Source organism: Eretmochelys imbricata, chromosome 14 (assembly GCF_965152235.1).
Source record: "Eretmochelys imbricata isolate rEreImb1 chromosome 14, rEreImb1.hap1, whole genome shotgun sequence".
Lineage (NCBI taxonomy): Eukaryota > Metazoa > Chordata > Testudines > Cheloniidae > Eretmochelys > Eretmochelys imbricata.
The window spans coordinates 26,212,968-26,227,670 of NC_135585.1; the positions used below are offsets into that span (position 1 = coordinate 26,212,968).

The window sequence follows — 14,703 nt, forward strand, 5'->3', positions numbered from 1 at the left end:
AGGCTGAAGCCTTTCCTGGACTTCCAAACTAACAGCTACACTAAATCATGTGGAACCCCATCACGTTATCTCCCTTTCTTTCAGACCTACTCGGGTCTCTTCTGTGTCACTGTCAACCCCTACAAGTGGCTGCCAGTGTACAACCCAGAAGTTGTGACTGCCTACAGGGGCAAAAAGCGTCAAGAGGCCCCGCCCCACATCTTCTCCATCTCTGATGGCGCCTATCAGTTCATGTTAACTGGTGAGTGGCTCAACTCCTGAAAAGTGATTATAGAGTGAAAATTTCATATGAGGAATCACAGTGGCTGAATTTTAGCAGTATCAGGGGCATGCACTGGTGAGCAAATATCTGTGAACCTTATTTCCTTCACAGACATCATCAGTACCAGTGCAAATGACACATATTTTTGCACTTCGTTTTTCTAAAAATCAAACCCAAAACGTATAGCCAAAGACATTGAAAGTGCTAAGAATAGTGCTAGATAAAATGGTTCAGATGAAACAAGAATTCATCGAAACCTACACTGAAACTGACCAAAACTTTGTCCAGCACTTGAATCTAACCTGACCCAAAATTTCACACAAATCTTTTTTGATATTCTGGAAAGTTTGGTTAATTTTTCTAAAAAAATAACTGTTCTTTGTTCCCAGGTTTCAATCAGGCCTAGATCAAAAGTGCAAAATGCTTTGATAAAATGTTGATCTCATGGTATTTCCTGCATAGCTGGATTCAGAAACTACTATGATCTCATGAAATTTCAGCTCCAAGAGGTTTGGATGAACTTGCGAACTTTTAGTTGTCTTTTAGTTAAGAGTATTGTTTCTATAATCGTTTGCCCTACAGAGATTTAAGTCACTTCTTCAGATTTCTGAATAATAAAATTTGATGAAAGGAAAATGTGTATAAGTTGGTCTGAAGTCCATGTGTACTGTGGTTCTTTCAGTGCATCTGAATTTAACTCAAAACCTAAATATCATGGAATGGATACACTGATTTTTTGAGGGAGAGAGAGAGAGAGAGAGAACAGTTCCTGAAAAAATCAAAATTTTGAAGTAATTTCATTACAAAATGAAATGATTTTTAAAATATTGGTTTTGTTTTCTTCTTTTCACTTTTTTTCCTTTTACCACTGAATGCAGTAGAATGGATGATGCCCATAGCTTTATTTTATGTTCACATTTTCATTTTGTTTTTTCCTTTTCCCACTTTGTAACTTTTAGAAACTTCCTCAACTCTGGAAACTTACAGAATAGGTAAAATGAAGGGAAGGGTAAGACTAGTACTAAAATGAACAAAAGAGAAAAAGAAAACAGAAAAAGTGACCAGAAACCTCCCAAACCCATTCTGGACATAATTCATTCTATTGGCATTCAGTGACAAAAAAGAAAACAAAAGGGAAAAAAAAAAGATCTCCTAAAACCCCCAAAATTCCCAATTCTGATTAAAAAAAAAATGTCAAGAAATCGGAAGCTACTAAAGATAGTTTCTAGTTTTGAAAAAAGGCTAGTTTTTGTTGAAAAAATTTCAGATAAAAATTTTGACAGTCTCATATTTACTTCAAACACATTTCAGTCAGTTCAATATTACTCAGTAACTCTTTTAAAAGTCTTTTTGGTTCTGTCTCTTTCACAGATAGGGAGAATCAGTCGATCCTCATCACGTATGTATATTTCCTTGCCCTGGTTTTTGCTGGCTTTGCTGTGCGCTGCAGGAAGAAACTCTTTGGTTATGTGTTCTCTGCTTCTCTGTTTGATTTGACAGTGGAGAGTCTGGTGCTGGAAAGACTGTGAACACAAAGCGTGTCATCCAGTACTTTGCAACAATTGCAGCTAGTGGGGAGAAGAAGAAGGAAGAGCCAGGCAAAATGCAAGTAAGTTGGTCACTAAAGATGGGATTAAATGCTCTTTTCTGAAACTGCCACGTATATAATGTTTAAAACAACCTTAATTTGACAATAATTGTTACTTTGTAGGGGACCCTTGAAGATCAAATCATCAGCGCCAACCCCCTGCTGGAGGCCTTTGGTAATGCCAAGACTGTGAGGAATGATAACTCCTCTCGTTTTGTAAGTCTTTTTGTCAGAAATGCTCTTAGTTCTAGGCAAACATGAGGGTACGGTGTCTGCCACGCACTCAAATGCAGTGATGGGACAATTTATGTTCATATAATTAGAATTTTTTATCATGTCTTTACTGGTTTTCAAACAATGACAGATTAAACATACATATAAATAACAGAAATTATAGTAGAGAGACAAGGTGTATGAGGTAATATCTTTTATTGGACCAACTTCTGTTGGTTAGAGAGAGAAGCTTTCCAGTCACACAGAGCTCTTCTTCAGGTCTCGGAAAGGTACTTTGAGTATCACAGCTAAACGCAAGGTGGAACAAATTGTTTAGTATAAGTAGTTAACACATATTGTAAGGACCCATTCAAGGTAGAGTAGCCCATTAATAGCTCTGCAGTCATAGGAAAAAGATAGAGGTTAGTGGGTTACAGATTGTTGTAATAAGCCATAAATCCATAGTTCAGTCCATGGTTTTTAGTGTCTAGCGGAGTGATGAATTTAAGCTCCCAGGCTCATCATTTGAAAGTGTTGTGCAGGTTTCCTTTGAGGATGAGCACTGAGAGGTCAGATATAGAGGGATCACCCTGTGAAAATTGTTCACTCACAGGTGATAGAGTGTTTTTGTCTTTTATCATTTTCCTGTGAGTGTTCATTTGACAGGTAGTGATTGTCTGGTTTCACCCACATAGTTATTATTGAGGCAGTTAGTGCACAGAGCTGGGGCAGCAGACCTTGAGCAAACAGCCCAATGACCACAAGATCTGTTAAGGTCTGAAGGCACCCAGCCAGGTTTATTGTCGACAAAGCACGGTATTGGTGCCCTATACTTGCTACAAGTACACTCAGTGCATATATGCCTGTGGCAATGGACGCAGCTCAGTTAATGGCAGGACTTTCCATTCCCCTCTAGACTGGCCAAAGACACTCCCTCTGAGACTCCATTTTATACACCAATACATACAAGTTACGTATTGCCCCTCTGACGTGATTAGATACTGCCCTCTGACATAGCTACCCACCACCTTGTACCTGTTGGTTCAATTAAAACATCTCTATCCATCATGCTGACATCCTGATGTTATCTTTAGGATGGGTCAGCATGTTCCTGTTATCTTGGTGAATGTGTTTGGTATCTAAGTGTTCTGGTACCACCTTCTGGAATGTGTTTGTGTGCATGGCCTGTGTGTAGCACTTCTTAGGAATGCGTGTTTCTGCAATGTGAGCCCTGTTCTTGCCAGATTCTGTAAGCACGGCCTGCCTCTAGCTCACAGCCTGACTTTGCTTGATATCTCCAAAGCTTTGACCACTACTTTAGCCCAGGCCTCAGGTCACATACCAGGCTTATGATACAAGGGCTTATGTCTCATGCTCTTTTCCTACTACAACCCCCAGTTCAAGTCCCACCACTGTTGGATGAGGACAAGGGAACTGAACAGGACCTACCACCTCTCATGGGAGAGCCCTAACCATTTAGCCTGGGGCTATTCTGATGTGGGGCTCCTTCAGTCTCTCCTGTTGAAGCTGTCTCATTCTGGATCAATAATTAAAGAGTCATTGGAGTGGGACCCTGGGTCTCCCCTCCTTTCATGTGAGTGCAGTAATCACCCAGCTATTGAGTCATTCTCATGCTTCTGCTCTCTGTGTGGGGCAGGAGGAAGCGAGAGAATGACTCTATAACCTGGTGGTTCATGCACTCACCCAGGAGGTGGGAGACCCAGGATCCAGTCCCCTTGTTCTAGTGACTCTTTAATTTTATCCAGAGTGCAACAGTGACAACAGGAGAGACTGACGAAGCTCCACATCAGAAAAGGCCACAGCCCAGTGGTTAACATACTCACCTGAATGGAGGTACTTGTTCAAAACCCTTCTTCCCTCAGGAAGAGGAGGGTCTCCTACATCCCAGGTGAGCACCCTAACCACTGGGCTAAATATTATGAGGGAAGTCCTTCATCCCTGGCTGTTCTGTGTTAACTCAGCTGAGGGGCCTGATCCAGGAGGAGTCCTCTGAGCATGCCTGCAGGATCAGGCCCCATGCGATTTAAATGGCTGAATGCCTGTCTTCCCAGGTACATCAATCGTTCTGGGGCGTAGGCAGGAGATAGACACCTATGGCTAGAGGGAGGCAGAAATGTGCACACCCAGAGGCAAGAGCATAGATGTAGGGAACTTTTACTGAAAAAAACAAAGGTGTCAAGGGAGTTTAGGCACCAACAGAGTTCAGCAGGAGTTTTGTGTGTCATAGTGCTGATGAAACCAGGACTTAAGTGCCTAAAAAAGGGACTTAGGTGCCTGGGTACTTTTGTGCATTCAGGCCTTCCTTCCTCCCCTGCATGTAACTTATATGAACTGTACAATTTTGGCTATATTGGTCACTATGGATGTTAATAATTTAGCATAGGTCTTTACCTAAATATTTAGCAGTGACATAGGCTAAAAATCTCACTACCTATTAAGCCTTGGCCCCTCTGAAGTAAAAGGCAAAACTCCCATTGTTTCAGTGGGGCCAGGATTTCATCCCTAGTCTGTCTCTGAGGGTTTAAATGAAATAACTTTTTTTTCCTTTAAAGGGTAAATTCATCAGAATCCACTTTGGTACCACAGGGAAACTGGCTTCTGCTGACATTGAAACATGTAAGGGACCACCCTTTAAGGGTCACAATTCTCTGTCTCTCTTTCTTTCTCATGGTGTTTTCTTGTGGCTAATAGTACTTTACCTGCCTTGCCAGATCTACTGGAGAAATCTAGAGTCACTTTCCAGCTCAAGGCGGAAAGAAGCTACCACATATTTTATCAGATCATGTCCAACAAGAAGCCAGAACTAATTGGTAAGAAACGTTTTAACTCTTTTGGTGGAACTGGTCACTGACTAACACCAACTGATGAGCTTTGTTACATGGGCGATTATGGGCATGTCTACACGCATTGTAAACCCAGGCTCAGACTCAGATTTGAGCCCAACCCCTCCTCTACAGTTCACGCTCAAATCTATCTGACTCGGGTCAGTAAGTCCTCAGGGCCAGGGTCCTAGGACCCACATGGGGCGGTAGGTCCAACCCCAAATCCTATTTTGATTGGGAACCAAGCTCCATCATTTTGCAGTGTGGACCCTGCACAAGCCTGGGTCCCCAGAAGCAGAAGGTCAGACTCGGGTCTGCGAGCAGTATGGACGCATCAGCATGGTTCTGAGAACTGGGTCCATCAATTGTAAATCTGGGTTTACAATGCAGCATGATGCATATGCGTAAGCTTGGAAACACTGAGTCTGTAGGCATGGGGCCCACAGACCAGGGTTTACAATGGCGTGTAGATATACCCTTAAAGCCCTGTGTTACCCTGAGGCAAGGTTTGGAATAAATACGTGACCAAAGACCAAACTGCAGCAGGTAAAAATTGAGATCTATTCTTGTTTTCAGAGATGCTTCTGATTTCCACCAACCCATATGACTTCCCCTTTGTGAGTCAAGGTGAGATCAGTGTAGCCAGCATCGATGACCAGGAAGAACTCATGGCCACAGATGTGAGTCACACATGATAATTATTATGTGAAGTATTAACTTTACTAGATAAGATCTTTACTTTACTATTCTGTTGACAGAGCGCCATTGATATCTTGGGCTTCAGTTCTGAGGAAAAAACAGCCATTTACAAGCTGACAGGGGCAGTACTGCACTATGGGAACATGAAATTCAAGCAGAAGCAGCGTGAGGAACAGGCAGAGCCAGATGGCACAGAAGGTATTAGCAGAAATGACACTCTCAATAATGCAAGCAATAAATCAATCCATAGAAGGTGAATTATGTCAAAATGTCAAGGTTTAGCTTTCAGTTCTGGTTGAGGAGTCTCTTTTAAAACTATCCTTTATTTTTAGGGGCTTAGGGGTACATTTTCAAAGGCACTGGATGCTTAACTCTCACTGACTTTCAAAAAAGCCTGATTTTGAATTTCATGTCTTTTATGCCTACAAAATCTCTACGATAAGATTACATTAATAGAACTGCATTAATAGAACATTTAACATTACAGTTGCTTTTGAGAGAATATCACATACACCACATTCTATATTTGTCCAATAATTGATTCCTCTGACTGTGCCCTTTTAGTGGCTGACAAAGCAGCCTACCTGATGAATCTGAACTCAGCTGACCTGCTCAAAGCTCTGTGTTGCCCCCGAGTCAAGGTTGGGAATGAATATGTGACCAAAGGTCAAACTGTGCAGCAGGTAACAATTGGTGATCTGGAACTCCTGGTTTGAATTAACACACCAGGTTTCTTTCTCTGCTTTGTATGGTAACACCAGTCCTTCTCCCACTGTTTTAGGTGCACAATGCGGTGGGTGCTCTGGCAAAGGCGGTCTATGAGAAGATGTTTCTCTGGATGGTCATTCGTATCAACCAGCAGCTGGATACCAAGCAGCCCAGACAGTACTTCATTGGTGTCCTGGACATTGCTGGCTTTGAGATCTTTGATGTAAGGAGCAAAGATTTGACAGCAGGTTCCTGGAAGGGACTCTGAGGGGGTGTGAAAATTCAGAGAAATATGACTACAAACAAGCATGGCCTTGATCTGAAAGCATAGAAATTCCGGTGTGGGCAGGCACTGAAAATGTTGAAATGTCCCAGGAGATATGATAGTATAGTAAATAATAGATTTTACCTTACTATTGACTTCAAAGGATAATAAGAGCTCTCCTGGGAACAATGAATTCAAGGTCTTTTTGCTCTCCCATATGCATGCACAAATCCCACAAAGGGAATTGCACACAGGGCCTGAGCTGGTGGCGCCCTGTCAATAAAACTCTTTACATTTACACTGGGAAGCCCACTTTAGGATTAGAAGTGCCACCACAGCTTCACAGTTGCTGTTACATCTTTAACGTCTTTAATACACGTACACTTGTCTTTCCCTTTGTGTAGTACAACAGCCTGGAGCAGCTGTGCATCAACTTCACCAATGAGAAACTGCAACAGTTTTTCAACCACCACATGTTTGTGCTGGAGCAGGAGGAGTACAAGAAGGAAGGGATTGAATGGACATTCATTGACTTTGGGATGGACCTGGCTGCCTGCATTGAGCTCATTGAGAAGGTATCTTTTCAATTCAAGTGCCTGATTCATTTGAGAATTCTTTAGTTGCTGGGGGTCGTATTAAATTTTAGAGGGACTCTTCCCTGCTCAGGTTGATACATTCGGCCTTAGTTATTAAAAATACCTTGACCCACAATTGAATATATTTTGGGGTAAAAACATTAGTCATAGAATCATAGAACTTTAGGGCTGGGAGGGACCTCGAGATGTCATCTAGTACAGCTCCCTGCGCTGAGGCAGGACCAATGACGGGAATTACACAGTCTCCCCTGGAAGCCTATTCCAGAGTTTAACTACCTTTATAGTTAGAAAGTTTTCCCTAATATCTAACCTAAATCTCCCTTGTTGCAAACTAAACCCATTACTTCTTGTCCTACCTTCAGTATACGTGGAGAAGTATTGATCAGCATCCTTTTTGTAACAGCCCTTAACATATTTGAAGATTGTTTTCAGGTTTCTTCTTTATCTTCTTTTCTCAAGGCTAAACACGTGAGATTTTCCAAACCTGTCATCATTATTGTTGCTTTCCTCTGGACTCTCTCCAATTTGTCCATATCTTTCTTAAAGTGTGGTGCCCAGAAGTGGGCCTCCAGCTAAAGCCTCACCATGCTGAACAGAGTGGCATAGACAATAGACAATTACTTCCCACTTAAGATACTCCTATTTTACTTATGATACTCCTGTGTCGTACATATGACATCCCAGAATATTAGCCTTTTTTGCAACTGCATTATGTTGTTGACTTGCATTCAATTTGTGTTCCATTATAACCTCCAGATTCTTTTCAGCAGTACTACTGCCTAGCCAGTTATTCCCCATTTTTTAATTGTGCATTTGATTTTTAATTCCTAAATGGAGTATTTTGCATCTGTCTTTATTGAATTTCATTTTGTTGATTCCAGACCAGGTCTCCAATTTGTCAAGGTAATTTTTTGTTCTAATCCTGTCATCCAAAGTGCTAGCAACCCCTCCCAGCTTGGTGTCATCCACTAATTTTATAAGCATACTATACACGCCATTATCCAAGTTATTAATGCAAATATTGAGTAGTACCAGACCCAGGACTGACACCTATGGGAGCCCACTAGATACATACTCCCAGTTTGACAAGGAACAATTGATAACTATTCTTTGAAAATGGTTGTTCAACCAGTTTTGCATCCATCTTATAGTCATTTCATCTAGACCACTTTTCGCTAGTTTGGTTATGAGAATGTCAGGTGGGATAATGTCAAAACCTTACTAAAATTAAGATATATCCTGTCTACAGTTTCCTTGAGATCCACTAGGCCAGTAACCCTGTCAAAGAGGGAAATGAAGTTGGTTTGGCATGATGGTTTTTGACAAATCCATATTGGCTATTTCTCATTACCCTTCTATCTTCTAGGTGCTTACAAATTGATTGTTTAATAATTTGTTCTAGTATCTTTCCAGGTGTCGAAGTTAGGCTGACAGTTCAGCAATTCCCCAGGTCCTCTTTGGTCCCCTTTTTAAGATGGGTTGTATGTTTATCCTTCTCCAGAATGGAAAGATGACCTAAATTACCTTATAACAGGACCCTTTTCAGAAACCTGGACACAGTTTCCAATTTAAAGCATGCTTCTGTATTCTTTAGTACTGAAAGAATTCATTCTTCAAAGCAAACCATGGAGAAATCTGAAAAAGAAGTATATTTTGGTTTCTTGATGTTATTGCCTCAGTAACATGAAGATTATATCAGTATGATAACTTCATTAAAAGAATGTTCTACATTTGTGCTCTACAGGCCCTCAGTCATATCCAGTTAATCATTTCCTGGGTAGACTGGTGAGGAAGGCAGAAATATAATATTCTGATCACTTTGACGTCATCTTCAACAGTTGTAGCTAAGAAATTTTGTGCATGGTGAATATAGAAAATGGAAAAATACAATTCTTGGCAAATATGTTCTCTCTCTCTAATATATACATCTTCTGAGTGCAACAATGAGGAGGTGGTGCTTTTGAATGTAGGGCACATAGAATTCAGAACATTTGCTGAAAGTCTACAGTTCTGGAGAACAACAGGCTCTTTTAGCAAGATATCTCCATGTTCTGTGAGCTCATTTGGGTAAGGACTTTTATGTAAACATGACAATTCTGTTGCACCTGTCAAAATGTTTGTTACAAAAAAATAAAATTTCCATGAGCCATTACTTTACATTCAAAGCTGAAATAGATGAAATTTAGCTTATTTAATCTCCCAGTTTGTCAGGAGATATACTTAGAGTACATCCTTTTCTCACCTGTTTCTCAACCTCTGGACATTGTCAGTCTTCTGACCAAGAGATGGCCACATTGTCCAGGATGGCAGTTTGTAATCAATCTCTCCCTCTTTCTACTTATTTGTTGCTGTTTCTTTCAGCCAATGGGTATTTTCTCCATCCTGGAAGAGGAGTGCATGTTCCCCAAGGCAACTGATGTGTCTTTCAAGAATAAGCTCTATGACCAGCATCTTGGCAAGTCCAACAACTTCCAGAAGCCCAAGCCTGTCAAAGGAAAGGCTGAGGCCCACTTCTCCCTGGTGCACTATGCTGGCACTGTGGACTACAACATCACTGGCTGGCTTGAGAAGAACAAAGATCCCCTGAATGAAACCGTCATTGGGCTGTACCAGAAATCATCAATGAAAACACTGGCTTTTCTCTTTGCCTCGTATGGTGGAGATGCAGGTATTTGTATTCATCCACAATATCCAATATACACAGAAATACTTCTTCTAGAATCACAAAAGGGAACATAAAAAATCTAAAACGTGTTTTCTTTCTCTTTCATTGTGCAGAAGGCGGTGGTGGCAAGAAGGGAGGCAAGAAGAAGGGTTCTTCTTTTCAGACCGTTTCTGCTCTTTTCAGGGTACAGTACAGTGTTCATTATCATGTTGTCTGTGAAGACAATGAGAAATCTCACTTTAAATCTGAAAAGGTTATTTTCCAGCTGGCTCAGTTGTGGTAAAAGCCCCTTGATTCTTATGGGAAGTTAACCTGCTGTATCTCCATTTCATTGAGTGCAGAGTCTGTCCTTTTTTCCCTCCCCCAGGATGATATAAAAAACAATGATGTTAAACAAAAGTAGTTTCTAAGAAATGCTGCTAGGAGATTGTTACAGGCCCTCCTTGCACCAGCTCTGGATTCAGGGCTGTATATGGCCCTGTAATGGGGCTCACTTCCCCCATCTGCTTAAGAGTATCAGCTGTGTTAGTCTGTATCCGCAAAAAGAACAGGAGTACTTGTGGCACCTTAGAGATTAACAAATTTATTAGAGCGTAAGCTTTCGTGGGCTACAGCCTGCTTCATCGGATGCAGAGAATGGAACATATAGTAAGAAGATATATATATACATACAGAGAAGGTGGAAGTTGCCATACAAACTGTAAGAGGCTAATTAATTAAGATGAGCTATTATCAGTAGGAAAAAAAACTTTTGTAGTGATAATCAAGATGGCCCAGTTAGACAGTTGACAAGAAGGTGTGAGGATACTTAACATGGGGAAATAGATACAATATGTGTAATGACCCACCCACTTCCAGTCTCTATTCAAACCCAAGTTAATGGTATCTAGTTTGCATATTAATTCAAGCTCAGCAGTTTCTCATTGGAGTCTGTTTTTGAACCTTTTCTGTTGCAAAATTGCCACCCTTAAATCTTTTACTGAGTGGCCAGAGAGGTTGAAGGGTTCTCCTACTGATTTTTGAATGTTATGATTCCTGATGTCAGATTTGTGTCCATTTATTCTTTTGCAAAGAGACTGTCCAGTTTGGCCAATGTACATAGCAGAGGGGCATTGCTGGCACATGATGGCATATATCACATAGGTAAATGTGCAGGTGAACAAGCCCCTGATGGCATGGTTAATGTGATTAGTTCCTATGATGGTGTCACTTGAATAAATATGTGGACAGAGTTGGCATTGGGCTTTGTTGCAAGGACAGGTTCCTGGGTTAGTGTTTTCGGTGTGTGGTGTGTGGTTGCTGGAGAGTATTTGCTTCAGGTTGGGGGGCTGTCTGTAAGTGAGGACTGGTCTGTCTCCCAAGATCTGTGAGAGTGAGGGATCATTTTTCAGGATAGGTTGTAAATATTTGATGATGCCTGGAGAGGTTTTAGTTGGGGGCTGAAGGTGACAGCTAGTGGCGTTCTTTTATTTTCTTTGTTGGGCCTGTCCTGTAACAGGTGACTTCTGGGTACTCTTCTGGCTCTGTCAATCTGTTTTTTTCATTTCAGCAGGTGGGTATTGTAGTTTGAAGAATGCTTGATAGAGATCTTGTAGGTTAGTTTCCCTGACTCTGCTCTCTGAAGAATGCATGTAGACTTATGTGATTCAAATTCATCTCCTTCTTGAGGTGTGGTTTATAACACATCATTTCAACTCAACTCACGACAAATCTTCCCCACGGACTTTACAATTCCTTCCCAATGCCAGCCTCAGCTGTCTGGCCTTTCCTAAAGCTTTTCCCAGCCAAGGCTTCTATTCCTTCTCCCTGAAGATATCTCCTGCCAGGTCCTTCTCCTGGCTCTGGGTCACACTCCTCTCTACGAACTCGCTCCCTCTTAATTACCACTCACAAGCCACCATCATATGACATTGGCTCATCTGCTGGCCAAAGTCTTGAACCAGGATACTTGGACACATGCATGTGCCCCAGGAGCATCCTATTGTTACAGGTCCAGACTGCTTACATTTAAACCTGAAAACTTAGAAATGTCTCACTTCCCCCACTGCTCTGCCCCTTTCCATTCTTATACTCTTTGTGTTTTCCTTCACATATGTCCCATAAAAAAACAAAGGATCTCCAGGGCTCCCAGGATATGATGCCCTTTCTGACACTGGTTTCCTGTCCTGTCTTGGTGAACATTTTCAGTATTGCCAACCTGTGGCATTCAAAAGCCATGAGTTGGGCCCCCAAAACTCATGAGAGTGAAATATGATTTCAAGAAAGAATCAGTGTTGGCTTTTTCCTTGTCCTCTGCTCTCTGAGCCTTTAGTACACACTTGTCACATTTTCCAGCTTTTCTCCTCAACCCTGAGGTTCAGAAACTTACTTTTATTTTTCAGTTAAAAACTGACATTCCCTCCAAATCAATTGATTCCAGGAACTGGGGCATAAGAAAAACACCAAATATAGTGAGACTCATGATAAAACTGTGAGATGGGAACTTTACATTCCACACTTCTAGGTAGCGCTATTTCTACAGTTTTATATCTCACTTTAAGGACCACATTCAGGATCCAAAGGAAGACGAGAACTTAGGTCAGAATGATTCTAGCTGGGATGTTTTGCAAGCTAGTCTACCTACAATGGTTATGTGCTACTCCTGACAGAATTCTGCACTGCTGTGGGAGCGCAGAATTCATATGGTCTGCATATTTCTGTGCTCCCCACCCCGTGCAGAAAAATGCAAAAGAACTCTGCAGGGGACATGCGCCTCTTCCCCAGCAGCACATCTGTTCCAGCATGCCTGGAGCAGCTTCAGAGATGCAAATCTCTGTGGGGGAAGGGGGCCTGGGCATGCATGCCTCTGGGGGAGACATTGATCACTGTCAGGGGGCAGGGCTGGCCAACAAGCAAGAGAGACTCTGTCCCTCTCGCTTGCTACTGTGGCTCACTGGGCATGGGCGGGGGTCGGGGGGGGAGGGGTGTTAGGGCTTTTTATTATGCATGAGGAAAGCCCTGTTCCTGAGGCAGAAAAGCAGCAGCCTCCCTGTTAGTTAATTGATCTCATTCTCTGAGGCAGAAATGCAGCAACCTGCCTGCCGAGTAACATGTCTGTGACTTCTTGAGAATCGAAAAAACATCCAATTAAATATAAGTGTCATGTTAGTGAAAACTGTTTTTAAATTTAAAAAAATTGCTTTCATAAATAAAAACACATTTTGTTAATGTTGCTGTTGATTGATCTCATTCCCTGAGACAGAAATGTACCAGCCTGCCTGCATAGTAACATTGTTAATGTTTCTATTGTTAGTTAACTGTTCCCATTCTTAGTCAATTCCCTCAGGAGCATAAAACCTGTAAAAGTTTTAAGGCCCCTACATTGCCAGAGTGATGTAAAGCCTCATGCATGACAGTAAGGGAATCTGCTAGGAAGAGCTATGCGCTCTCTCACTTTTTTCCTGTGCCAAAGAGGCACAATGGGGTTAGATTACGGCTCAGGATTTATTTTACTTACCCGGACTTTGAGTGCAAATAAAACATTTACCAAGCAGTCAATAAAATGTCAGGACAATTAGAAGCAAGCACTTCCCAAAGGTCCAGGACAATGATTAACAAACTGTATGACTTTCATGTGTGAAAGTCTGAGCAATTTAAAATGACATTCTGCTTTTTTTTTTTTTTTTGCAGTTTGGTGTTCTGTAATGTAATTTAAATGAAAATTCAGCATTATTACTGGACTGCAGGGTATTAGTTACCAAGTGTTCGTAACTTAACTTACATGTGTTTAGGAAATGTTGAATAGTCATTGTGACTTTTTTCTGTATTGTAGTTTAAATAACTTACTAAAATAATTAAAACTGGTAAGCTTATATTGCATTATTTTGACAAATAAAATTGGCAGAATTTTAAATTTTTTTGGCACAGAATACATCTCTTCCCAGGAGAAACGTGCACGATCCCATTATAATGAGTTTACTGCATCTATCAGTGCATATGCAGTGTAACATTGGTTAACCTAAACCTTTGTTTATGGTCTCACAGGAGAATTTAAACAAGCTGATGAGCAATCTGAGAAGCACTCATCCTCATTTTGTGCGGTGCATCATTCCCAATGAAACGAAGACACCCGGTAAGAAGCGCCAGTGTACAGAGATCTTAGTGAGATGCAGCCATTCCCTCTGGGCTGCACAATAAGGTACTAATTCATGCTGTGATTTGTTAAGGTGACATGGAGCATGAACTCGTACTACACCAGCTAAGGTGTAACGGCGTGCTGGAAGGGATCAGAATTTGCAGGAAAGGATTCCCCAGCAGAATTATTTACGCAGACTTTAAACAGAGGTCAGAGAGCTCTACTATACTGCCCCATTATGTTTATGCTGAGTAGCTTGTATTTCCTAATTATTTCAAATACTATATTCACTGAAGTATTTAGCATATATTTTCTTTACTCTGTTGTAAATACCAAATTAAAGTAATTTACTGTGGGTTAACAATGAGATTGATATCTTCGGAGTCTAAGGTCCTGTCTCCAGAGAACATATGTGGTAGGATATAATTGCAGTACAAGCTTTCTCAGACTACCCTAAAATTGTTCCTCAGCCAAACAGATGGACAGCCTCTAGGCATGAGAACTGGTCCAGTCAGCCTTTTTTCTGGCTTCCAGTTACTGGGACCCAATTAGTGTCAATGGTGATGGTGGTTTTGGTGATAGGAACATCCTTATATTCGGGTTTCTCCTACAGATACAGGATTTTAAATGCAAGTGCTGTTCCAGAGGGACAGTTCATGGACAGCAAGAAGGCTTCTGAGAAACTACTTGGATCCATTGATATTGATCACACTCAGTATAAATTTGGTCACACTAAGGTACAGACACTCT

General features: G+C 41.3%; 1 protein-coding gene across 1 annotated transcript in view; it reads left to right on the forward strand.

The window, feature by feature from the left end:
• LOC144274301 (myosin heavy chain, skeletal muscle, adult) overlaps positions 1–14,703 on the forward strand; it is a 33,201-nt gene that overhangs the window by 441 nt on the left and 18,057 nt on the right. Inside the window, exons 3-18 of the mRNA XM_077833019.1 lie at positions 85–241; positions 1,634–1,661; positions 1,763–1,871; positions 1,974–2,066; positions 4,637–4,700; positions 4,796–4,894; positions 5,483–5,586; positions 5,665–5,803; positions 6,170–6,288; positions 6,387–6,536; positions 6,983–7,153; positions 9,536–9,842; positions 9,953–10,023; positions 13,863–13,950; positions 14,045–14,162; positions 14,567–14,690. Of these exons, the coding sequence (XP_077689145.1) occupies positions 85–241; positions 1,634–1,661; positions 1,763–1,871; positions 1,974–2,066; positions 4,637–4,700; positions 4,796–4,894; positions 5,483–5,586; positions 5,665–5,803; positions 6,170–6,288; positions 6,387–6,536; positions 6,983–7,153; positions 9,536–9,842; positions 9,953–10,023; positions 13,863–13,950; positions 14,045–14,162; positions 14,567–14,690 (1,941 nt within the window). The remainder of the gene's footprint in view (positions 1–84; positions 242–1,633; positions 1,662–1,762; positions 1,872–1,973; positions 2,067–4,636; positions 4,701–4,795; positions 4,895–5,482; positions 5,587–5,664; positions 5,804–6,169; positions 6,289–6,386; positions 6,537–6,982; positions 7,154–9,535; positions 9,843–9,952; positions 10,024–13,862; positions 13,951–14,044; positions 14,163–14,566; positions 14,691–14,703) is intronic.